Source organism: Onychostruthus taczanowskii, unplaced genomic scaffold (assembly GCF_017590055.1).
Source record: "Onychostruthus taczanowskii isolate IOZ18803 unplaced genomic scaffold, ASM1759005v1 scaffold9, whole genome shotgun sequence".
Classification (NCBI taxonomy): Eukaryota; Metazoa; Chordata; class Aves; order Passeriformes; family Passeridae; genus Onychostruthus; species Onychostruthus taczanowskii.
In genome coordinates this window covers 14,115,477-14,139,532 of record NW_024506993.1, presented here as the reverse complement: position 1 = coordinate 14,139,532, position 24,056 = coordinate 14,115,477, and the positions used below count along the sequence as shown (strand labels likewise).

General features: G+C 54.6%; 1 protein-coding gene across 3 annotated transcripts in view; it reads right to left on the bottom strand.

The window, feature by feature from the left end:
* Positions 1 to 23,079, bottom strand: part of TEX264 (testis expressed 264, ER-phagy receptor) — a 39,132-nt gene extending 16,053 nt beyond the window's left edge. Inside the window, exons 1-4 of one of the 3 annotated variants that reach the window (XM_041426010.1) lie at positions 22,983 to 23,079; positions 21,966 to 22,033; positions 20,526 to 20,817; positions 14,971 to 15,192 (exon numbers count right to left, since the gene is read on the bottom strand). In XM_041426010.1, the coding sequence (XP_041281944.1) occupies positions 14,971 to 15,192; positions 20,526 to 20,783 (480 nt within the window). In that variant the 5' untranslated portion in view covers positions 20,784 to 20,817; positions 21,966 to 22,033; positions 22,983 to 23,079. Of the gene's footprint in view, positions 1 to 14,970; positions 15,193 to 20,525; positions 20,818 to 21,965; positions 22,034 to 22,130; positions 22,272 to 22,432; positions 22,568 to 22,982 lie in introns of those variants that run through there. The other 2 variants (XM_041426012.1, XM_041426011.1) reach the window with 2 other exon arrangements.
* Between the last annotated feature and the right edge of the window lie 977 nt (positions 23,080 to 24,056).

Here is a 24,056-nt window from a genome sequence, read left to right as displayed (position 1 = left end):
CCTGAGGAATCAGTCCTGGGTTCCTGTCCCAGTTCCTAGGAACTCCATCACTATGGGAGCACACGGGTCAACAGCTGCACGTGAAAGGAGGCGGATGAGACTGTGGGAGAGGAGGACCACAGCTGGAGAGGGCTGCCTCTGCTTCAGAGAGTGGATCTTCAGGGACCAACACACTCCTCCCAGCCCTCACGGGATGCTTCTTCAGCATTAATCACAATGCTGAAGGGGTTGATGCAATGATCTCTGCCATCACGGATGACTGCAGCAATGCTAAATCGCTTTGCCTGCTCTGTTGCCTTGGCAAGGCTGCCAGGAGCAGCAGCTGTGGCAATTTCTCTGTCTCCTGTCAAGGCAGGGCCTTTCAGGAAAGGGATCATCATCCAAGATCATCTCTTGTTGTTCTGCCTCAGCCAGGCAGCTCACTGCACTGCAGCCTCCCACCCTGCATGGGACACCACACAGGTTAAAAGAGCCTCTCCAAAACTTGTGTCGATGTCATGTTGCTCACAGGGAGAGTAAGTCCTAACCTAGAGTGACCTGCTCAATCCTGCCATGAGACTCTTGTGGTGACAGATCTTCTTCCATGGATAGCTTGGAGAGCTCCTCATCCAGGTGGACATTCCCAACCCACCTTGATGGCTTTCTCTCCTGGGCCTCCATTCACTTGAGTACTTGCCCTCCTGCAACAAGAACGTCCAGACAAGCTGGAGGCTTGTGGTTTGCAGCCTTCTCACACACCTTCTCACCCGCAACGAGACCTGTCTGAAATCCTCTTGCAGCAAAGCCAAAGCAACAGCCATGGAGCAGGAGCAGCAGAGCCTGGTGCCCACAGCACATGGGGGCTCTCAGTCTCCTGAGACAAGGTCTGAGCTGCCCCTTCCAAATCTCAACCCTTGCCTCTCGCTCTTTGGATTGCAGGCATCTCTAGTTGTTCTTCCACAGCCTCCATCACCAGGACAAACTCAGGTGTCACATCAATGGCCCCAGGAGGAAAATGGATGAGTGTAATAAATACCCTCCCTGTCCCTTCCTACCTCCTTGAACAACCTTGTCTTTCTGCAACGCCCCCAGCTCCCAGGCTTCATGGAATATATTTCACGATGAGCTAAGCTCAGCCTCACACCATCCCTTCACAGCTGAGAAAGCCAAAAAGGGAAGCTGAAGAACTTAACCTTGCTGAACTTGCACAGATAAAGCCACCAGCAGCCCAGGGCAAAGCCACGATGCAACCGCCTGATTCCCAGACAAAATAGTCCTCCCTCCCCACCCACGGGGACTTGCTGTCAGGCTTATTGGCCTCATTTGGAAGGCAAGGAAGATCCAGAGGAAGAGATCAAGTGGGTTTCAGCCTGGTTTGCTGAGGAGGAATAGGCAGGCTGATCACGACATCCCTAAGCACATCTGAAGTACAACACGTTGGCAAATCTGATGTCAGAAAGCAAGTTTCCAGGACAGGAGAATCTTCAAAGCTGTCAGTTAAGTGCAGCTAACAGTGCAGAAAGATTGTTTGAGCTCTTGCTCAGGGAAACCCTGCACTCACAGGCCTGTCTGGGATGACAGGGATCCCAAGCAGGCTCTCTGTAGGGCAGACACCCATGGGCCACTGGTTACCTTTGGTTCACTGCTCCTCCTGCTCCTCCTTCCCTTGCCCCAGGGACAGTTATCTCCATGTTTTAAATGCAAGCCAGGGCTCGGGACAAATTCCTTCCTGAATGCTTATAAATGAACAAGAGGCATTTCCCTGCAGGCTTTCAACAAAGCCTCCTTCAAACGCGCCACATCCAAGAGCTTGCACCTCTCTTGCCCAAAAACCCGGCAAAGGGCAAAGAGACAGCGACTGGCGGGCTCCTGTGTGCTGACAATTCCCCGCGGGGAGCTCGGCTAATGAAGCCCCCAGAGCCCGCAGCCGCCGCCGGCGGGAGCGACTCGCCCGAGGAAATCCCAGCGCATCCACAGCGCCCGCGGCACGGAGCGAGCGGCACGGCCGGGCCGGCTGCCTGCAATGCGGGAGGAGCTGGCAACGCAGCCCAGGCGAGCAGGGCGGTAAGGGAGGCGAGCCAGCGGCACCAGGCAGAACCGTCAGGGACAGCTCCAGGTGTCCTCCAGCCCGGACACGCCATTTCAGCGGCCACACGTGCTGGCCGCACTTCTCCATCGGCCCTGCTGCTGGCAAGGCGAGGTGAGGCTGCCTTTCCTCCGCAGCTTTCACCTCCTCCTCCTCCCCGGCCCTCCAGGGACCCGGCACAGGTCCCAGGGGGCTCATTACCTTGGTCTGGAGAGCAGAGCACCCGCCGAGAGCCGCGGTGTGCCCGGCGGGCGCGGAGCCGGTGGCCGGCGGTGACAGCAGGGACACAAGCTGAGCGCCTCCAAAGCCGGCTCTTCTGCCGGCAACAGAGGCAGCAGGGGAGGGGAGCAGCTGCTTTCAGCGACCTTTGCAGTCTGGCAACTGCTCCTCTGCCAGCACAAGATCGTGAGTTTGACTGTGCAGATCAATCAGGAGGAGAAATCAAAGCAGTTAGGCAAGGACAGAGCCCAGCCTGACTCTGCCCTTCCACAAGGATCCCATTTGTTCCCAGATGTGCTCCGTGAGCTGGTAATGCTCTGGAGATGCATCACACCACGCACCTTTCCAGATCTTTCCCTCCTGGGGAGCCAACTCTGCATCTGTACCGCTGCTCTGCCCTGCCAGGTACCCCAAACCACACACAGCCCTGTGTAACATCACAGACAGCAGCACAGCAGACAAACCTGCAGCCACCAGAGCAGCCCCAGATTCTCATTCCTGCCCTGAGACCTGGAGGACATCCCTCCTTTTGCCAGTGCTGATGCCCCTCCTCAAACTCTGGGTACCTGGAGGATGGGGAGGACTTTGGGGAAGCATTACCTACACCTCTGTCCCATTCTGCCCTTCCCCAAGCAGCCACAGCTTGCCATGGGCAGGAAGTACTCTGCCTGCTGCAGCTCTGTCCCAGGACATTGGTCCTGTGCTCCAGGGCACAGCCGAAACCAGAGCTGAGCCAATGCTATGGGTTCCAAAGTAGCTCCCACCAGGAGACACAGCTTTGAAGGGGAACTGCTGGGAGATGAAGGCTTCTTGGGGTGACAGGACCTGGGTGGGACAAGTGAACTTGGCACCTAGAGATGCACGTGAGAGAGGAGGAGGAAGATGCAAGAACAGAGAGGAGCTGATGGCTGTGTTCTTCCACTGTGAACCCACAACATCTGATAGCTCCTGCAGCCACAGCAGCCATTCTGCTTTGCTCATTCCTGCACTGCTCAGCCGAGAAGTACTGAGCAACTCTTTCTCCACACTGACCTCTTGATAAGCTTCTGCCAACTCACAAGCTGGTTACTGAATCACTGGGAGGACCTTACCCCAAGCTGTGAATCTGCACAGCGTGAAGAGCAGAGCAGCTGGCCCCAGCAGATGATAGATATCTACCTTCCTGCATGTCAAGAATCTGCCATCAGCTCCAGGCAGAAATAAACCCCTGAGTTAATGAGAGTAACTGGCCACCCAGTAGCAGGGAAAAAATGTGGGTGTCCACAACGGGAATGAGGCCATTGTTCCCTCCCTGCAGCCTTCCCAGAGTGTTGTTATGTTACAGCCTTACAGAGTGGGAACAGAGCCTGTCAGCAAATGCATGAAGCCAACAGGCAGCTGCAGATAGGGTCACTCTGTGATCAGCCATCCTCTTCATCCCCAGGGCCAGGACACCCCTTCAGGTTTCATTTGAAAGGCAACAGCCCCCAGTGCCATGCTGGGACTGGGGCTCCCACACCACCACTCTCCCAGCTGCCTTAGAGCTCCATCTTTGACCTTCAAGCAGCACCTTTGCTGAGTCCATCCCTGAGAAGATAAGGGAAAGACACACAGTAGCAACTTAAATGTACTAGGAGATTTTCTGGTTGGTGGTGTGTGGAATGGGGGAACAGAAGCAGAAATTTCCAGGGGTTGTGTGATGCAAATGTGCCCATCCACAAATTACCACTGTGATAAGCAGCAGAGCCAGTAGCAGAGCAGCTGCCAGTAGCAGAGCAGCTACTAACTTGCTGTCTCCACTGTACTCAGCTCTGTCACCCCTCTTCATCCCTGCAGGGTTCTTATAATTCCTCACATTAGCAGAAGATGCAGGTAAAACCATCTGTCTGTGGAGCAAACACCCGGTGGTCATTGTACAAGCCACCAAAAAAAAAAAAAAATCATTCCAATTACTCCATAGTGACAGAAAGTCCCAGGCATCCTTCTGCTCTGAGCCTTTGAAATGTAAAGCCACGCTGTTTGGTGTCATTTAATTTGGAGTTCAGCCTCAGATCAGCAGAGCCTTGCTGAGCTTTAGGAAGAGGCAGCCATGCAAAACATACATGTGCAAAATTCAGGTGTCAGTGGCCTGGAAGACAAGCACACTCCAAGCTTCACCAGTAAATCCATTTCCTGGCCCCAGCATCTCTCTTTTGCCATCCCAGTGCCAGAGGAGGCTGATTCTGTCCCCAGAGCTGTATTGAGCCTTTGCACCAAATCAGTACTAGTTTCTCTCTGGTACCTAGGAAAGGTGACTTCCCATCATCATCTCCCCTCTTAGGAAGGTTTGTTCCTCTCCTCCACACTGGAAGCACATCCTTTTTTGGAATACACTCCCAGCCCAGCAGAGGTGGCAGGGCAGAGGCAGCCTACCTAAGGGAGGGCTTGTCTCTGACAAACCCAGCAGAAATGCATCTGCTCAAGCCAGGCGTGAGCCTCTGCCTCCTCACCCTCATCACAGCACTGAGGAGTCAAGAAGGTGAATGTTGGGTGGGCTGGGGACAAAGAAATGGGTTGGACTAAAGGCACCATCAGGTGCTGGTGCACTCTTGAAGGTAACGGGCACCTTCCATCTCTTACCAGCTCTGGGCACTGCACCAGATCCTGAGAGAAATCGGCTCAAGGGTGACAGAGGACAAGCACTGGCTTGTGCTCCCCAGGTAGACTGGTCCCTCTGCCCCCTGTGGTCTGACAGCAGGGGAACAAATACCTTTCCTCGTTCCCATGCAATCGGAGAAGTGCCAGGTGACCCACCCAGCACAACGGCCATGAAGGTGAAGACAACTGCCGTGACTTGTTGCTCACTTGGGATGGAGCACGGAAAGCAGCCCAGGAAGCTTGGACATCCTGCCCTGCTGCAGACCTCTATCAGCTGCCTCAGGGCAGTTCTGAGCTGGAGTAATCCCTTCCAGCCCCAGGCATGAGTGGTGGTGTTAGAAACTGCCAACATTTCTATTACAGGCTCTGATTTTCCCTGGTATGGCTGAAGCAGAGGCTGAAATAAACTGCCACATGCTGGAAAAGACACAAAAGGAGTCCTAGCACTGAGGGCTCACAGGCACTCTCCAATAGCCTGCAAGCCAATAATTAAGCATAAAAAAAATTAAGCATAGCTCAACCTTCCTCTTTCAAGGAGCTCACAGACCAGTCTGCAAGCTGCCCTGGAGCCCTCAACAGCTGAGGCAGCTGGATACCATGAAGATGAACCAGTCGTGGCAAATCCTGAAGAGTTCAGAGGGCCAGGATTTGGGAGCCTATCGGGACAATCCAAGTTGTCCTGACAATAAACAGGCAGTGGGTGTTTGCTCCTCAAAGCAGGATGGGATATACCGGCTGCGTGTAGGTCTGCACTGAACCACTGCACCCCTCCACACCCTGCATCCACTCCCCAAGGGCTGTGAGTCCCTGTGGGTCCAGGCAGAGTGACAGCCATGAGGCAACAGCACAGAGAGAGGAAAAGCACATCCTGGGCCCATGAAGGCCTCCCCAAGATGTGAGCAGCTCCACAGAACACCACACCTGTCACTGTCATGAGGAGTGGCCATTCTGGACACCTCAGCCTGCTGCCTCTGCCCAGGGCCACCAGCACACAGCAGCATCAATTCACACAGCATCCACAGGGCAGCAGCTGCTGCAGGCAGGCAGAGCTGACAGAGTTGTGTGTGTATATATCTCCCTGTCAAACAAAGAGACCCTGAGGGACTTCCAGTGTGGCCCTTTGCTTCAGAGCAAACAGCTGGGCTCGCCCACCTCACTGGTGTCCACCAGTGCAGCTCCAGTGCAGCCCCAAAGCTGTGCCTTGCCTATGGCACACATGCTCTAGGCAGGAGGAGGAGGAGGAAGAACTGATTTTGTTCTTTCATCCCTGTGATCTGATCACCACCCAACCTCACAACTCATCCATCCATATTTTGACTCAATGCAGAAGAGAAATGTTTTCACTCTCCTGCCCTCCCCAAAGCGGGGCCTTTCCTACCGTTTTATACCTAACTAGAATTGAAAAAGTGCAAGTTAGTCATAGCACAATGGTCCCTTTTCTGGAGGTAAAAATGCCACTGCTTTCAAGTGTATTATCTGCCTGCTCCACAGGTTTCAAAGTGGGAGCTTCACAGCCACGGAAACTGGGCCAACAGCATTTGTTGGAAAAGAGCAATATTTCTATGAAGCTGTTTCACATTTGATCGGGTTCATTTTGCTATTTCTTAAGCCTGGCACAGCTGGCAAGGTCTGGCTCAAAGGGCTATGGAGAAGAACCTGTCCAGACAAAACTCATTAGCACTCAGCTAAAATAATTGCAGAGAGGCAGATCAATCTCATCCTTGAATTAATTGACTAGCTGTCAAGAAGGGAAGACCCCAAGGTTCAGGACACTGTCGCTGCTGGAAAGAGCTGGACATGTCTCCAATGTCTGACAAAGAAAACCTTTTGAACCGACTGCATCCTCTGGGATTTTCTATAAATACATCTGGGGAGAGCATACGTACAGATCAAGTCGATAAAGAGATCTGACAGAAAAGCACTGTAGTATTTTGCTCTCCCCCCTTGCCCAAGGCAAACCATTTCAGTTCTTTCTCTTCCTTGGACAGCCGTATGAAATATCTCCAGCCTCTCCCGTGATCATTAATCCTCACTGCAGAGGGGAAGCAAATCTTTTGTCTGAGAAGATTCACCTCTGCGAGAATTTTGCAAGGTTGAGCAAGTCATTACAAGGCTGCTCTCCCAACTTCCCAAAGCAGCTGCTCAGGAAGGTGAGGTGGCTTCCTACTCCCCCCTGGGACCAAAATGCCTCCAAACAGGACCACTGACTGACAGCCAGCACCAATCCAAGCTTTTGGCTGTCAGGCCATCAGGGATGCCCACACAGTTTGGCATGCATGGGAGGGCAGGCAGTTGAAATTCACTCTTCTTCCAGGAACTGCCTTGGGAAATGTTCCTGAAAAGGAGCTGCGATAGCAATAGGGTCAAAATGCTGGATGTCACACGAAAGCACCCATTGTGGCAGAGACCTGGAGCTGATCTGCCAGCAGAAAAAGCCTCCACAGGAATTTGGTGAAGGCCCCATAGCCAGAGGCTTTCAAGATTCAGTTGTGTGCCACATAACCACGCTCCCATAAAAGGCTGTACCAGACTCTCTTTGCAGGCCCCTTCCAACCTGGTCTGCTCCCATTCTGTGATCATGGCAGGAGCCTGCATCCCACACCAGTTGCTTCCCTAGAATTAGGACTCCCCTGCCTGGTGCTAGGGGGGAGACTGGTGCTAGGCTCTTGCACAGAGTCAACAAAAAGTTGAGGAAAACCTGGGTGCTTTCACACATGCCACAAGCTGCAGAAGCAGGGAAGGAGTCTGTAACCACCAAAACTCAAAGCTGGTCAGCAAACCTTTCCTGCTCAAAGCGGCAATGCTGTCAGAGCTGCAGCTTCCCACCTGCTCCTGGGCAAGAGCTGAATAGCAGAGCCAAAATAGAAGCTGAACAGTTTGCTTGCAGAGGAAAGGTGTGTGTAGACACAGGCAGAAGAGCAGCAGGAATGGCACCAGCACAGGCTGGGAAACCAGCACACCCTGACTGGTGCACTCCGACGCGCCTGGCACAGGCAGCACCGAACATGAAACATGGCCAGTGTTAATTCACAGCCTGCCCGCAAGGACCGGGAGAAGGTGACAGCAGATGAGCAGTGGCCTGGGGCTGCCACATTCCTCTGGGGAAAGGGACAGTGGGGCTGCCTGCTGCGAGTGGCAGGAGCCGTGACGCAGAGCCCCGGGTCCCCATATGTTCCATTAGCGGCGCAGGAGGAGCGCGTTCCCTGCAGACACAGGTTAAACAGACCTGTTCCACTGCACAACCCACCCCGGAAAAGGCCCCTACACAACACTGCCCACCAATTCCCCTTCCACCCGGCTCAGCCCCCAGCCTGACCTCGTGGGCATCCTGCCCTCCCCTGCCCGCTCCACGCCGAAGGCGAGGTCACTCACGCTCGCAGGACTGAAACATCTTTGGATGGTTTTGTCGCTAAAAATATTTAATAGCTAAAAGTCTGCGAACGCACAAAGTGATGTGATGTGACATGCAGCTGGGGGGTGCCAACCAGCAGAGAGCAGGCAGCCTTGCTGCAGAGAGCCCACTGAAAACCAGCTGTCAGTGCAGGTCGGCGAGAGATGAACGTGCCCACAAAGGCACAGACGCCCCGGGGTCCCTCTCTGCTCCCTGCCCTCGCATGTCACCTTTCGCACAGCCTCGAGCATCACAGTGCTCAGCCCTCACCTGCTCCTCCTGCCCAGCCTGAGATCCAGAGCTTCACTGGCTCCTGGCAGAGAGCACACACCAGCCAAGGGCGTTCTCCAGCACTGCCCACCAAGCCACTCTGGTCCTTGTCCTCAACATAACCAGGCTGGTGGACAACCAAGAATGGTCCATGAATAGTGCACAAGCCACATGTGACATGACCTACAGCCCAGCTTAGGATCATGCAAGGGCTCCCAAAACAGTTTCCCTGGAGCCTGTAACCTTACTCCAAACATCTGACAGCCCATGGCCAAGCAGCCTGTCACACTGTCAGCTCTAGTCTCATCCCTGACATCAACAGAAGATGGACACATCAAATCCTCTATGACTCTCTAGGATTTTTTTCCCCCATTATTATTTGATGTGTGAGGATCACTTCCCAGCAGTGTCAGGTAACCTCCTGTCTTCCTGGAAACCCTAAACACCTACACCCATGAGCACATGGGCTTAAACTGAAGGTTATTCCTACCAGCCACGCAGCTGAGCCACCATCCCTAACCCCAGGACCCTCTTTAAGCAAATAGATTCCCACAGTCACACTGGGGCATGGGAAAAAGGCAGGAGAAGGATCGAGGGCTCCATTTCCCAGAAAGCCACTGGCATATTCTGCAGGGTAACTCACTGATGCAAAGAGGAACGACAACTGGATGAGTCTTCCCAGACCCACATGATGAGACACTGAGGGCAGCAAAGTCACAGATTAGAGGTGATAAGTTCTGGATGAAGGTATCCTGCTCCTCCTTCTCTCTAGAGAGATGGATGGATATATGGCTTTGAGTGGCCTGGCTCAGCAAGGGCTCCACCTTGGGCAGTAGTCTTCAGCCTCTGGCCCCCAGGGCTTGCAGGAGAAGCCAAGGAGTTCATGAGGACAAATGAAGCTGTGGTTGGAGAACACAGGACTGAGCATCTGTCAGTAATTCCTAGACCTCTGGAGGAAAATTCAGGCAGCAGTTGATTGGCTGAAGCTGCCACTGTGATCAGCTCCCATGCACGTGCAGACCGAAGCCTGAGCTGCTCACACACGACAAGCTGGCATTTAAAAATGCTTCATGCACAGAGACCGAAATAAATAAACTAAATCATCCAGGGGAAAGAATTTAAGTGGAAAAGCATCCTAATAATTGAGCCCTTTTTGTAAATGTTTTATCAGTTCCCAACCCCCAACCCCAGCCTCCCAACACAGCCAAGCAAAAGGATGGCCTTTAAAGCACAAACCACCCTGGGAACACAGCTCCACAGACCTTCCTTTAAAACAGCTGGGAGAAAAGGATTTTCAGCAGATCTGAGCAAAGGCTCAGCAGCATGGTCAGGTGAGCCAGAGGGGAAAGATGAGGTGCAGCCTCACAAGGGTGCTGAGGCTCAGCTGCCATAAAGGACCACTTAGGCTCCCAGCTCCCCCCAGACAGAAGCATCCATGTCAGGGAGCTGTTTGGGGCACTAGGCAGGGGAGAAGTGTCTGAAGGATGGCACAGATCCTGCATAGGTCAGCCAGGGGAAACCTCAGCAGCACCAGTGAGAAGGGAGGAGTGTTCACTGAGTATTTCTGCAATGAAATTAGGACAAAGTCAGACGACACGGGCAGAGGATGTGGGTGAAATGTTTGTTCTTCCATGACAAGATAAAACACATGGCTCGCAGGCCCAGATAACACACATTTCAACATGCTCAAGTCCTCGCTGACAAGCTGTCCACATGTCAAAGGGTGATCTCTGGCCTGCTGGAGATGCTAAAAAGACCCAGGAGACACAGCAGCCTGTACCTGCCAACATTCAATGGGTAAATAACTGACTTGAACAAGCACAGACTGCCCAGGCAAAGACAGCCAAGACAAAATACACGGATGGCTGCAACTGGGCCAGATCACCAGGAAGCAAAGGAGATCAGCATAATTAATGCCAACCAACATTCGTTTACAGCTGTCAGATCCTGTCGGCAAACAGGATTTGTTTTAGTGGGGAGGGCGGGCTTGACTGATAAACAAACCAACACTGGTGCCATTCAATCAAGCTCAGAGGAGACACAGGACTTGGCATTGTTTCCCATCTTTAACTGAGAAACTACAACTCCATCAAAGGGCAGGGACGCGTGCTTGAAATTGCTATTTGCTGGCTCAGATCAAACCCAGGACTGGGGGTCTGTGGCAGGGGACAAGATCTCCACCAGAGATTCATGTGCTACAGCAATAGGACCATTGCTGAAATAAAGCATCTGTTTGAGCTACTGACAAGTCACAGAACTTTCTAAGCTGAAAAAAGAAACCAGAAATTAAGGTCAGAAAATACGGAAAACATTAGAAAATGTGGGAACTTTAAAAGCTTTTTGTATTTAGATTAGCAAAGAGAGAGGCAAGAGGTGACTGCATCCTAAACTGTCATAGCTGACAAGGGGAGCAAAGCTTGCTCCAAGCTAATGGTCCAAGGAATAACACATTTCCCTGGCTGTAAACAGGAACAAGCCACGTATTTCCAGCACCTTGTGGAGCTCCTTTTATGGGGAGCTGAGGTGTGGAGGAACATGACAGCCTCTGTCAGGCAGGAGCCAACCTGACAGCTCCCAAATATTTCCTGCCATCACAGAGTCCATGCCAACCATTCTTGCCTGAGATCTGCATTGTGAAGGAGTGATTCACAAGCCCATGGATGTGGGAAACTTGTGATTACAGAGTCCAGGGGAAGCAAAAAAGCTGTGAGTTTACTGAAGTTTGAGGATACCTTTATAAGACCATCTAAAGAGATGAAACCCCAGTTTTCCAAGTTAGGCAGAGTCAGAGTTTGAGGTCAGTCAATGGTGCTCTGGAGGGTGCAAGGCAGTTAGGATGATACTGGCATTCACTTCCACATCTGCCTTGGTTGAAGACCACAAAACTGACCCCAAAGAAAAAAAAACACAAAAAGAGGCCATGTTGAAGCAGGCACTTCTAGGGCTGTGCTAGGGGTAGTGGGAGACACCTGCCAGCTCTGCCTTGGATGCAGTTAGCCACCTCTCCAGCTGCCAGAGGAGACCAACAGCCAGGAGGTCCAAGCCCACCCACCTGGCAGTGCCCACTAGGTGCCAGAATGGATGCAGAGAAATGCAGTGACACAGCCCACCACAGAGAGCTCATTGTACCTAAAGCAGAAGAAATACTCCTTGAAATGGCAGGAGGTTACAGGGGAATAACTTGCTCCCAGAGCTGTCAGAAAGCTCTTCTCTGGTGGGGACCCTTTCTCCTTTGCTCCCAGGAGTTGGGAGTGCCTGGTCTGACAGGCAGCTGTGTTGTGGGCCAGGAGTGCACATCCCAGGAAAGCAGGGCATACCTGCCTGGAGGGAGAGAGAAGCAACATCAGAGGTTATTAGGGAGGAAATGCTTTTAAGGGACATTAAATAACCCCAGCCTATGCCTAAAATAACCCATGTTCAGAGTAATGAGCCAGCAGCCCCTCCTGGGCTCCTCAGAAAGCGATTCTAGCCAGTAAGTCACTGCCATCCCAGGGGAAGGATGTCCTCTTACCTGTCAAGGATGGCTGCAGACATTTCCCCACAGCTCCCAAAAGCCAGGCCTGCACCAAAAGTCTCACAGAAATGCCAGCTCCTGTGCTCACAAGAGCCAGGGGGACAAAGATGCACGCTGCAAAGACAGCCTGGACATGAGACCTCCTGCTCCATGCCAGCTCACCTCCCTTCCACCCTGAATGAAAGGAGACTGTCACCCTATGCTCTTTTTTAATTCCTGTTATAAATTTGTTTTAAACTTTTCCTGTCCCTCCAAAGCCAGAGCAGACTGGGAAACACAAAGTTCAGACTGCCAAATGCCAGCACTACTGCACCCCCACTGCTTGGGAAACACAAGCCACAAACATTCCTGGTAACTTCTGCACAGCACCAGCAAGCCCATAGGGAGCCACACATCTCATTTACCAGCCTTTGGGACTAGATGTCAAGTTAACCTCAGGGGATGCCATGGGAAGGCTGCTGGAGTGCCATCTGTGGTAAGGCTTCTTTCAACTCTGGCCCAGACTTCCCCCCCACCTCTCACTGCCCTGTTCCCTCAGCTGGACCCCAAACCCTCAGCTCCTTTGCCCTACATACCTCCAGTCCCCTTCTCCTCCCATTCCTCTTTCTATTTTTTAGCATCTCCAAAGCTTTCTCCACCCTCCCTTCCCACCTTGCAACTTTCTTGCTGCCTCCTTCAGCTCCCTCTCCATCCCCAGCTCTCCCACACCTTCTTTCTAGGACTAGGCAGCCATGTCATCCTCCCTCCACTTCAGCTAATTCCCTCTCTCGATGGGAGCCAGCATTTCATCCCTGTCACTGAGTCCGCTTTCATGCCTCATGGCTTTTGCTTTCTGACCTCCTGAGATGGGAGAGCCATGGGTGACCTGCTCTTGGCAGGCCTGACCCCTAGCTCTCATTAACAGCACCTTTCCCAAAGCAGGCACACAGGAAATAAATAAACAAATAAAGCAAATCTGTCTCGCTGCTCTCTCGGGTTGCTTAAGGGAGTTGGGCTCCGGGGGTGGGATGAAGGATGCTATTTGGAGAAGCTGTCTCCATGGCAACCCCCATTCCCACCACCAAGCGGGCACAGGTCACCTGTTTCCACGAAAGTTTCCCCCTTCCCTCCCCATCCCAGGAAGTGCCAGCACAGCCCCAGGGGTGCAGACAGTCCAGGCCGAGGGAGAAGTGGCAATGACACAGAAGCAGCAGGGATGCTGCTGGCACGGCTGCCAATGGCCTCCCGAGTCCCCTGTGCCACACTGGAGAAAGGCAGGGCATCCCCACGGTGCAGTGTGCAGGGAGCAGCAGCACCCACTCCCCTCTGCCCCTCCCGGCATGGCAAACCCACGGTCTTCCTGCCTGTGTCCAGACAGGCCGGGGTCCCGTTCTCCTGCAGGACATTCGGACAGACACAGGCACCCTGGCCCACGTGCTGCTGGGACTGGGGCAAGATCAAAATGTGTCCCCTCCCTCTGCAAGTGCCTGTGGGTGTCTGTTTCCGTATGACTTCAGTTATTGTAAATCGAAATCCACCGCTCCCGTTAAACAGGTGCTCCCAGAACAGCCCGTGGTTCCCTTTTCAGCTCTAGCAGCTCCATCTCGCATGTGACAGATGCGCTGCCGGGACCTTTCCCCAGCTCAGGCAGCGTCAGCCCGGTGTCTCCGAGCACTCCCGCGGCCAACCTGACGCTCCCGCCCGCGCCAGCCCCCTCCCTGCACGCCCGCGCGTCCGCCACAGGGCTGGCAGCACTGCCTGATCCCCCACAACGAAACGGGCACAGCTCCAGGAGGAGATGGAGCGAGAGGATGAGAACAGGGAACTGGTTCTGCTTTCCAGAATCGAGGCAAGGAGCAGTGGTGGTGTCACCTACTGCCTGCACTAATGCATCTTCCACCAGCAACAGCGGGCAGCTCCTTGTGGCTGGGGTGGACAAGAGGGTCGGCAAAGAGCCCCCGGCTGAAGTTCCAGGACTGGCACCCAGGCAGCCATCCTGCAGCTCAGCGCAGGCTGGAGGGATTCACACGGTTCCCCCACAAGGCTGGGAGTTTCGCCAGGAAAAGCAAGTTTATAAATAGTGTGTTTCAACACGAACAAACGAAAGCGTCAGAACTCGACAGTCAGATAAGCCAAGGGCTGAGCACCGGCCCCTCCACAGCATCCTCCCCCACTGGGAAGGACAGTCCCTTCCCTCCATCATCCAGCTAGCCAGGACCTTCCTTGCTCTCTGGAAAGCTGCATCTGGAGGTGTCTGTGTCAGATGTGCTGCTTGGGAACACCCTTGCCAGAGCTGCTCTGGCAGCCAGAGCAAGGCAGCAGAGCTGGCTTCAAAAGGACCACAAGCAGCAGGGATGGCCACTTGGGGCAAGGACAAACACAGCCTACAGCAGCCAGCTGCCCAGCCAGGGCCAAGACCCACAAATTTCAATGTATTGCTTGAAAGAAAGTTTTCATAAGCCCACAGGCCAGAAAGTTTCTAACTTTTCCTCCTGTTCCAGAAGAAGACAGCTGCCCTACCAGTGAGGCTGGCACTCAAAACAGAAGTTCAATAGCAGGAAGCATTACACCGAAAGGCACATACCTGCCAGATCCTAACAACAAGAAAGAGACTCAAGGGGAAAATCAACTTTTATCTCTGTGTTAAGAAGAAAACCAGCAAGTTATTAGATGAGAACTTGTTTCTCATAAACACAAAACAGCAGAAAAGACACTCCTGTGCCTACCGAGGGAATGGAAGGACATCCCTGCTGGGGAACTACCTGCCAGATTGCAAAAGGAGGAGATCTTGATGGTAGTGCCCAAGGGAAACTATCAAGACATGGCACGTCAGAGCAGCCCCATCAGCTGTCAGGAAGAGAAGCCTCTGACAGCCCACTGAGCTCATCCAACGCTCCTCACGCCACACTCGCTTACCTTGATGTAAGTGTCAAGGGCCGGGTGGACACGGTTGACTGCCAGATGGATGGACAATGGTGTGGTGAACGGGAAGGTCGCCATGACCACGTGGCTGGGAGCAGGGAAGCTGAAGATCTTAAAGCCATACTTCTGGAACCGTTTGATCTGCTCTTCCGACGGCTTCGCATCTCCCTCGCTCAGGATGCGGCCTATGGCGAAGCGGCACTTCTCTGGAGACACCTGATAGAAGGGGACAGACAGACAGTGTCAGAAGACAACAGAGGCTTGAAACTGGCCAAAACCTCAGCTTGCTGAGGTTGGAGGCAGGAGATGACCATACACCAGTAAAAGCAATGGCCCAGCATGATCGGGCACACCAAAGCAGGCGCCCAGTCATAACACAGGCTGATCCAGGCCTAAATCATCTACACTCCTCCCAGCCTAACTGCACAGCCCAGTGGGGAAGGTGCTGCTCCTCTCCTTGGAGGGCAGAGGGACATGCAGCAGAGAAGAGCTAAACCCCACCAAGCTGCTCACTCAAACCTGTCCCAGGTGACAGTCACTGCAGGAAGTGTCTGTCCTGATCCTACATCAGACACCTTTCTGTCAACAACGGGTCACAGCCATCCCGTTCCGCAGGACACCCCTGCAGCTCAGGGAGGGCGCTTAGAGATGAGATCACAGCTTGCCCACTTTACCTCCACCCCACTCCTGACGAATTCCCCTGGCAGCCATGTGCACATGCCACCAACCACCATGGGCCACGGGCACTAAGCTGGAGAGAAATCCAGAGGCTCCCAGGTCCTTCCAAAGTAGACACACCCAGTATGGCAGTTTTGGGGTGGGGAAACTGAGGCAGGTAAGACCTGCATGCAGTCACCCAGCTGTTTGTAGTAACACTAAGAAAAACATATTCACTTCTATCCTGTACCCCAACAACATATAAAACCTAAAGCATGCTCTCTTTACAGATTTGAAGATGCCTCCCATTAAGACAGGGATGCAGGGCTCTCAACCCAGCAAGGGCAGTGCTCAAAGCCCTGCCACCAGCACAGTGATGGCCCACAGGACTGCAGCCATCTCCACAGCAAAGCTGACCCAGGCCACAACTTTCATTTCTAGTTTTCAACAGAATCCCACCACTTGAGTTCAAGCTTACTCACAGCCCTGGGTGGGAACGTGGGAGGGGGCTGGACAACCTAGCCACTTTCCCTGATGTAACCTAAGGGCACAAAGGTGTCACAAAACTCTCACAGGGACGACGTGAAGCAGAGAGAGGATGCACCAAGGTCAGCATTTTACCAGTTCCCATCCCCATGCAACACCATAAGGGGATCTGTGCTCCCTGCTCTCATCCCTTTGCTATACTAAAGCCCACCAATGCTTCCTCCTGCAGTGTAATCACCCTCTCTGCACTCCTTGCCCTGCCTTTCCCTTAAACACCTTCTGATGTCGCAGGACAGGACCATTCCAGAGAGGGAACACAACCAGGTGTAAATGGAAGGAGGAAAGCAGCCTGTGGAGCAGCATCCATCAGGCTGGGGACACGTCTCACGGCTCGCTCTTGCCCTCCTGCGCTGCAAGAGGGAGCTGCAGACAGGGCTGTGCCCAGCATCCATCACCACTCCGGGCAGGAAAGGAGAAGCAGATCCACCCCAAAGACAGCAAGAGGCAGCCATAAATGGCATCCCTGGGAAAAGAGCCAGATGAAACAAGTAGATATGGAAATCTAGATTAAATTCCTTTAAACATTCAATCTCCATTTATGTCCTGAGCAAAGACAGCTCAATCCCAGCCCTGGAGCAAATGTTGGAGGGACCGGAGCTGCTGGAGTGGGCAACAATGCACGGCCAGGCATGTTTGCTTCCTCCCTCCTCCTTTTACCTTTCCTCTTCACAGCATGTAGCTCCACAGACATCTTTCCACGGGTAGAAACAAAGCAGATTTGCCTTCCTGGAAAGGAAGGGAAGGGAAGGGAAAAGGAAAAGGAAAAGGAAAAGGAAAAGGAAAAGGAAAAGCTCCACTTAAAACCAGACTTTCCCTAACAGATTTGTCTATTCCGGTAGACAGGTGCTGATCAAAGCCTCTGGTCCTTCAAGCATCCTGACAGAGAAGTTCTGGAAATTAGTGCTTTGCCAGTTGGAACAAAACCTATTTCTGCATTCACAGAGCATTTTGGTCTTATCCATCCAACACTTGGGCACGGGCTTGTGGCTGAGCACATGGACTACAGGCAAAAGTCCCTGGCATGTGCCCACAGCTATATGTGAGCAGGAGCTTGGCTGGAGCTGAGCACAAACCCACCCGCCACATCCAGATCTTGCTGAGGAGTTATTTCTGTTCCTGACAGGGGTGGGAAAAGGAGGGAGAAGTCCTCTGGGCTGCTAAATATTAAATAAAAAGAAAAAAGCAGTTGAAATTAATATTAATCTCGTCCATTAAAACACAAAAAACATTGCTGGCAGGGTTTTGGCAGCACTCAGGGAGCATCCTTGTGTGAATGCTGGGAGAGCCAGGAGTCAGCAGGGAGCCCCAGGGACACTGGTGACAGTGGCTGCCCTGAGGGCTGGCATGACCCTGAGGCAGCCCACATGCTCCAGGCCAGGGGGCTCCCCCAGCCCCACTCCCAGCCAAGAGCAGCATATGGTGCTGCTCTCCAGCTCAGCATTCCCATCCTTTCTCCTAGCCTGAGATTCCTTTGACCATGAGTCCACCAGCACAGTAATTACCACATGGCACTTGCTGGCCACCAGCCCCTCCCTGTGCCAGTGTCAGGGGCACTAAACTCCCCAGGAGCCATGGCTGGGGGTGGCTGTCTGGCCAGAGCCCTCCAGTGCTCCACCCCCAACACAGCAGGACGCAGGATTTAGCCAGCACATTCTGCTGCCTGATGACAAAGGTCTATTTTTAGAGACAAGTCAACATCCGTGGCAAGTGGCCAACTCTGGGCGGGCCAGCTCTGCCAGAGGGTGCTTCACCGAGGTCAGGAGAGCACTGAGAATGAGGAGGAAGAGGAGGAAATCATCTCTTCCTCCCAGGGGAAAGGCAGCCTGGGTGACCAATCCCACCCCGTGGAACCTCCAGGAATGAGGAGCCAGCAGTGCACACCACCTCCCAGGCCATCAAGGCTCAGTGGATACAAGCACACAGGGAGCTCCATGGGACACTGGGGTGCTCTGCACCTGAGCCAGCACATCAGGTACAAGCACTGCAGCCTCCAGCCAAGAGACCAGGCCACAGCTGGCCCTTTCTTCACCTGCCCAGAGGCAAGAGAACCATCTGTCCAAACATACTCCCAGCACCCAGCCTGGCCTGACATGTCTGTTGGTGAGATGTGGATCTCTGTGGGGACTGCTTCAGGAGCCAGAGACCAGCACCTGGAAGGTCCCACCAGCACCCCAGCTGCTCCAGCAGACCAGGTCTGACACTGTGCTCATGGATGGCAGGCAAGGCTCCTGCCACAATGCAGAGCTGCAGGCACTGCAGCTGTATCCTGCACAGCCCCCTGTGCCCCAGCCACCACAGTGGCTACAGAGACAGAAGGCTCAGGCCAGTGTCACCTGCTCAGTGCCATGAGCAAAGGCAGCTGTTCCAGAGAAGGGCAAGGTCCGTGGGGCTGCCTGCCAAGCCTTGCAGGGCAGGTTGGACTCTTGCACAAGGAAAAACAGTTGGCTTCCAAAAACCTGGATGGCCACCAGAGACTGGGCCTGCAGCCCCACTGCCTTCTCCAGCCACAGGGTGAAGGCAGAGATGCAGAACATGCAGGAAGAGGAGAAAAAAAAGACAAGACCTGGAAGGGGAGGCAGTTTGACCGTGCATTGGCAGCCCAAATTTTCAGGGTCAGGTCAGAGTTACTCTTTCCTAGCCTCACCTGGTGCTACCAGGGAAAAAAAGCATTCCCTGTGCCAGACAGGGCAGGAGTTACCACAAATATCCTTATCAGTATCCACGAGGCTCAGCAGTACAGGCTTTTGCTAGCCCAGGCTTTTGCAAACAAAGAGCCAAGGCCCTTGATACAATGTCAGCTGAAAGGCTACAGGGCAGCCACAGGCATGTGCACATCATATTCCTGGAGCAGGACAGCACTGGGAATGGACACTGAGCCCTTCCCACAGCACTGACTGCCTGCTCTGTGTCCAGAGACCACGGCAGAACAAGCAGAACCATCAGGATTCTCAGCTCCAGGTGAGGCTCTCAACACAAGGGTACAAATGAGTGGCCATGAAATGGCCACTCTGACCACATGGGCACCATGGCTCCAGCTCCAAACATGACATTTCCTCCAGACAAGTGTCCAAGCTTGCCTATTCAAACCCTGCCTCTGCCCAGCTCATCCTAAGGAGAGAAGTCATCCTTGCCATCATCCCTCCCAGGCCAGGAAAAGGCACCACAGTGTCTTCTCTGCCTCCCATGATCCAGGTAGGTAGAGACAAGTCAGGGCACCACAGGATACAAGGACACAAGGTGGCTGAACACACCAGGCTCCTCTGTGCACAGCCAAGCTCAGTGCTTTCTCACCTCCAGTATCTTCCTGTCACAGCTCACTCAGCACTATGTTTTCATGGGCAAGTTCTTCCCTCAAAGCAGGTCCAATCCTTGGGAAAACCATCTTGCAAGTAACAAAACAAGGTTTCTAAAACAGGACCAGACAGCCCCAGAGCAGAAGCACTGGGTGAGCGCTATCAGCCCAAGCACTGTGCCCTGCACCAGCCCCCAACACATGAGCCCAAGCACACATGCACAGCCGCTGGCCACTCTTTTGTCCCTCCTCCCCACGGATTCCTCCACGGTCACACTAGCTACAGCAGAATTACCAGGGAGCCAGGCTGTCTGCCCCAGACAAATGCCCACATGCCATTATATTTGGAAACCCCAGAGTCATTCAGCATCAGCAGCCAGGTTCCACCACCCCCAGCAAGTTCTGATGCACTTTTGTTTGTTCCTTGTCTTTAACTGTTCCCATGGAGTACTGAGCTCTGGCTGGCAGCCATCAGGCTGCATGCTTTCTGCTCACCTCTCAGCCCAGGAGCATCATGGAGCAACTGTTTCATCAGACAGGAGCTCTCAGCACACAGCACCTGAGGTTTCAGTAAGAACTCTCAGGGGATGGAAGAACAGGGAAGCTCAGAAACACATGAGAACATTAGAAACGAGAGAAGGAGTATGGATGAGAACAGACCAAGCTTTTGAGAAGCGACCATCTGCTTTCAACCACAGAGCTGCAAGTCCAGAAGGAGCCTGGGCTGCACTTCCAAGGAACATGCCAAGGAATGCCTCACCTTGGGGTCGTGAACACTGGTTTCTGTTCCATAACCAGCTCTGTTACCTTGCTCAGCAGAGGCTATCAGAAGATACCAAGCTTTGCTCGCCCAACGCCTTTCAATCAGGATTATGCAAAACCCCATCTGCTTTTGGGTGCGTTTCCCCACACAGGGTCCTCTGTAGACCTGGGAGACCCTGCAAACCCCAGTGCTCACCTACAGAGGATGAGCTGCACGTGGCTGAAACACAGTTAGGGAGCATCCCGAGCTGGGAAGCACGAGAGCGTGCTGGGCTCGCCGGGCACACCTTACCGTGTGAGGGTTGTCATAGTAGACACCGATGGAGCAGAGCTTCGAGGAGATGCTGCAGCCATCCGTGAAGAGCTGCCCCGATTCTCCATAGGGGCCCACCCTGAACTTGTAGGCCAGTGTCATGCTGCCGACAGGGGGGGAGCCAGCACTCACAACCACCTCGGTGAAGAGCCCCGAGTAGACAACGAAAGCGAAGACGGTGAGCAGCAGCAGCACGACCAGCGCGGCGATCAGCCCCAGCAGCACCCAGTCGGTCATGATGGACACCTGGTGCGCCACGGCTCCCGAGGCACTGGCAGCAAGAGCACAGAAGAAAAGGAAGGGCAGTCAAGCTACCACCTGGGCGAAGAACTGCTTTCTAAAATTATTTATTTGCAGCAAAATGCACTCTCTTGCAATTCTTCTTATGTGTGAAGTCGAACAGAGTAGAACACGCCCCCCAACCCCCAGAAGCCTCCTGTATATTAGTGCCACATTGCATCAGCCTGCTCCAATTGGTCACCAGGTACAAATTATATTGCTTCAGTGCCACTTGGGAATGAGGTGGTTTTGAAGGGAGGACAGAGAGGCATCATCTCCATCTCCTCAAAACTGTCCAAATCCAGTTTTGCATCCAGGAGAGACCAAAAAACCACCCTAGGGGCCTGAATCATGCAACAGATAACACATACACAGCACTGGGCTAAAAACCAGGGAACCATAATAAAATAATTTATCATTTATGGGTATGAGGCCCACTCTAAGCAGGGCAGCCCCTTCATCAATACATCCAGAAGCCCAGACCTTCCTGCCATGATCCAAACGAGGACCACACCAGTTCAGATCCAGATTTAAGCACCCAGGCTCAGAAGAAGCTGAAAATCCAGCTAGAAAAGACATTTCCAACATACTCAGGTACAATGAATTACTGGTATTCCTTTCAGACAGCTTTTTTTAAACTAAAAGAGTTTTTATAACTTCAACAAAGGCTTCCTGTTTTGTTTGGCATCTTTTCTCTTGTGCTGACTGTGGGATACAGCAGCCTGGTGAATGCCTCCTGCTTGTTTTCACCCACCAAGTGCAACCACTCTGGGGAGTTGCAATCCAACCATTCCAGAAGAGCTGTTTGTGTTTTATACTCCCTTGAGACACTGCTCTGGTCACACAGGGAACGGTTGCGATGCTCCCCTGGGACTTTCACAGAAGGTCGGTTTGGAAGTGAGCGCTGAAGTAAACAATCCACCTTTACCTCTGTGTGTTATAAACACACTTTGTCCACAAAGCGTCGTTCACCGAGGCTGCTGCTTGTTCACTCAGCTTTACAAGAGAAAAGCCACATCCTGGTAGGAAGCGCAGGCGGCTCCGCTCTGCTTTGGCCCGGCAAGCAGATACACGGCAAAACCAAGCCCTGCTGAGCCCAAACTGGGGCCAGGCACCAGCTCACACCATGACCCCACTCACCTGAAAAACCAGCTCAGGCCAGAAATGCTTCAAGACATCTGATCCACTGGGGTGCAGGATGTGTGGCACTGCAGCAGGAAAAAATAAGTATCATTGCTTCCTCTCCAACTCACGGGACCAAAGGCAAAACAGCTGTGGCAGTGCAGCCAACAGGCGCCCGCTCACCTCGGACCTGCTCCCCCCAGGAGGGGTGTCCCGAGGAGAACCTCCTCCTGCAGGACCACGCAGGCCGAGATTTCTTCCCAAAACTCTGCAGCTGAACGCACGGGCACCAAGAAACAAGGAAATGGGAAAGGAGCGGTGAAAGAGAACGATGTCCTGCCTCTGCTGGGGTGTCCCAGCCCGGCCGTCCCCGGGGACACCTGAGCCGCAGCCGGAGCTGCTCCGGGTGCCCTGGCAGCAGAGAGCTCCCGAGGGATACACCCGCTCCCGCAGCGCCTCAGCTCCTCCCGGTAACCAACACAGACCTGCACTTCCAATCACGGCTCCGGTGATTCCCCCGAGCGGCCAGCCCCACGCCCAGCCCCAGGGCCCTGATGGCAGCCGCCCCAGAAGACAGCAGGGTATTTTTGGCTGTTCTTCCCGGTTCCCGTGGCTCGTTCCCTGCCGGCACTGGCAGGCACTGCCGGTTCCCCCCAGCCCTCCTCACGGGCCGGGGATGTCACCTCTCCTTTCCGCCCGGGATGTCGACCCTCCCGGTGCCCGAGCCCGGCGCAGGGTGCGGGTCTGCCCCGAGCGGCCCCGCAGTCCGGCCTGCCTGCCGGGAGCCGCAGCCCCGGGCCCCGCCTGCCCGCAGGCAGCGCCCCTCGCACCGGCACCGGTGCAGCCCCCGCCACGGGCGTGCCCACCGCCGGAGCGCTGCGGGACCCGGCCGGCGCCCTCCGGCTCCCCGCAGGCCGCAGCCTGGGGGGACCGGACCGGATCGGCGCGGCGCTGCCTGTCGGGCCCCGCGGATCCCCGCAGAGCCGCCCCCGCCGCGGTGCCGTGCGGGTTCCCCGGGCACCCCCGCGCTCTCACCGGGGCTCCCGGTGCGGCCGGCCCGGAGCGATCCCGGCGCCGCCCCGCCCCGCCGCCAGGGGGCGGCTGCGCGCGGGGCCTGGGGGCGGGGCCGGCGGGATGGGCGGGGTGTCGGGCCGCGATACCAGCGCGGGAGGCGGGGCTTCCAGCGTGGGCGGGGCTTGGGCGGGGCAGCCCGAGGGTTTGCGTGTCCCTGCGGGGCCGCGCCAGCGCCCCGCGGGGAGTGCGCCCTCTGGCGGACGGGCGGCGGCACGGCCCGGCCTCAGGGTGGGCACGGGTTCGAGCCCCCCCCGAGCTCCACACAGCTCCCGGCTGCTCCCCGACCCCTCCCAGCGCCTCCCCGGCTGCCCAACTCTCCAGCCCGGGAGCCCCTCCCTGCGCCGAGCAGCAGGGTTGTGCATGTAGGGCTCCCAGACCCCTGCAGCAAGGCGGAGGGCTCTCCCCTCCCAGCCCGTGCGCCCTCCAGGGCACTGCTGAAGCCAAACGCCGTGTCCTACAGCCTGCTGGGGCTGCGGCATCCCGCGGCACATCCCTGCCGAGCCTCCGGTGAATGGCCCCTTCCTTCCCTCGGGCCCCGGACACGCAGGTGCCAGCCGAGTGTCCCGGCCCTGAGCACACGGCCTGGCCTGGTGGTCGGGGCAGCGGGCAGCGCTGTCTGCAGCACCCCAGCCCTTCCCAACAAACGCAGAGAGGGTTTTCAACAGCTGCTCGCAGGTTCCATCGCTGGGGCTGTTGCAACCGGGCAGAAACATCTCGGTTTCTGCCTGTGTTTGGGCTTTCCCACTGCCCAGCTGGAAGGAAAATCAGCCAGACATCTCAGACAGCACTGCCCACCAAGGGGAGCACCAGGAGGGCTAAGAAGAACCTTCACACTTCTCTGAACTTTCTTCAGCCTCTTCAACCCTCTTAGCAGGGAACGTTTGCTCTATGTTGGTCCATGAGCCACCTCCAGATGGAACAGTGGAGTTTGCTGTGGCCTCTCCTGCTGTGGTTTCACATCAATTTTCCTGCATCCCAACCCCCTTCACTGGGGTTGTTGGGGTTTTTTTTGGTTTGCAGAGGGAGCCCAGCCAC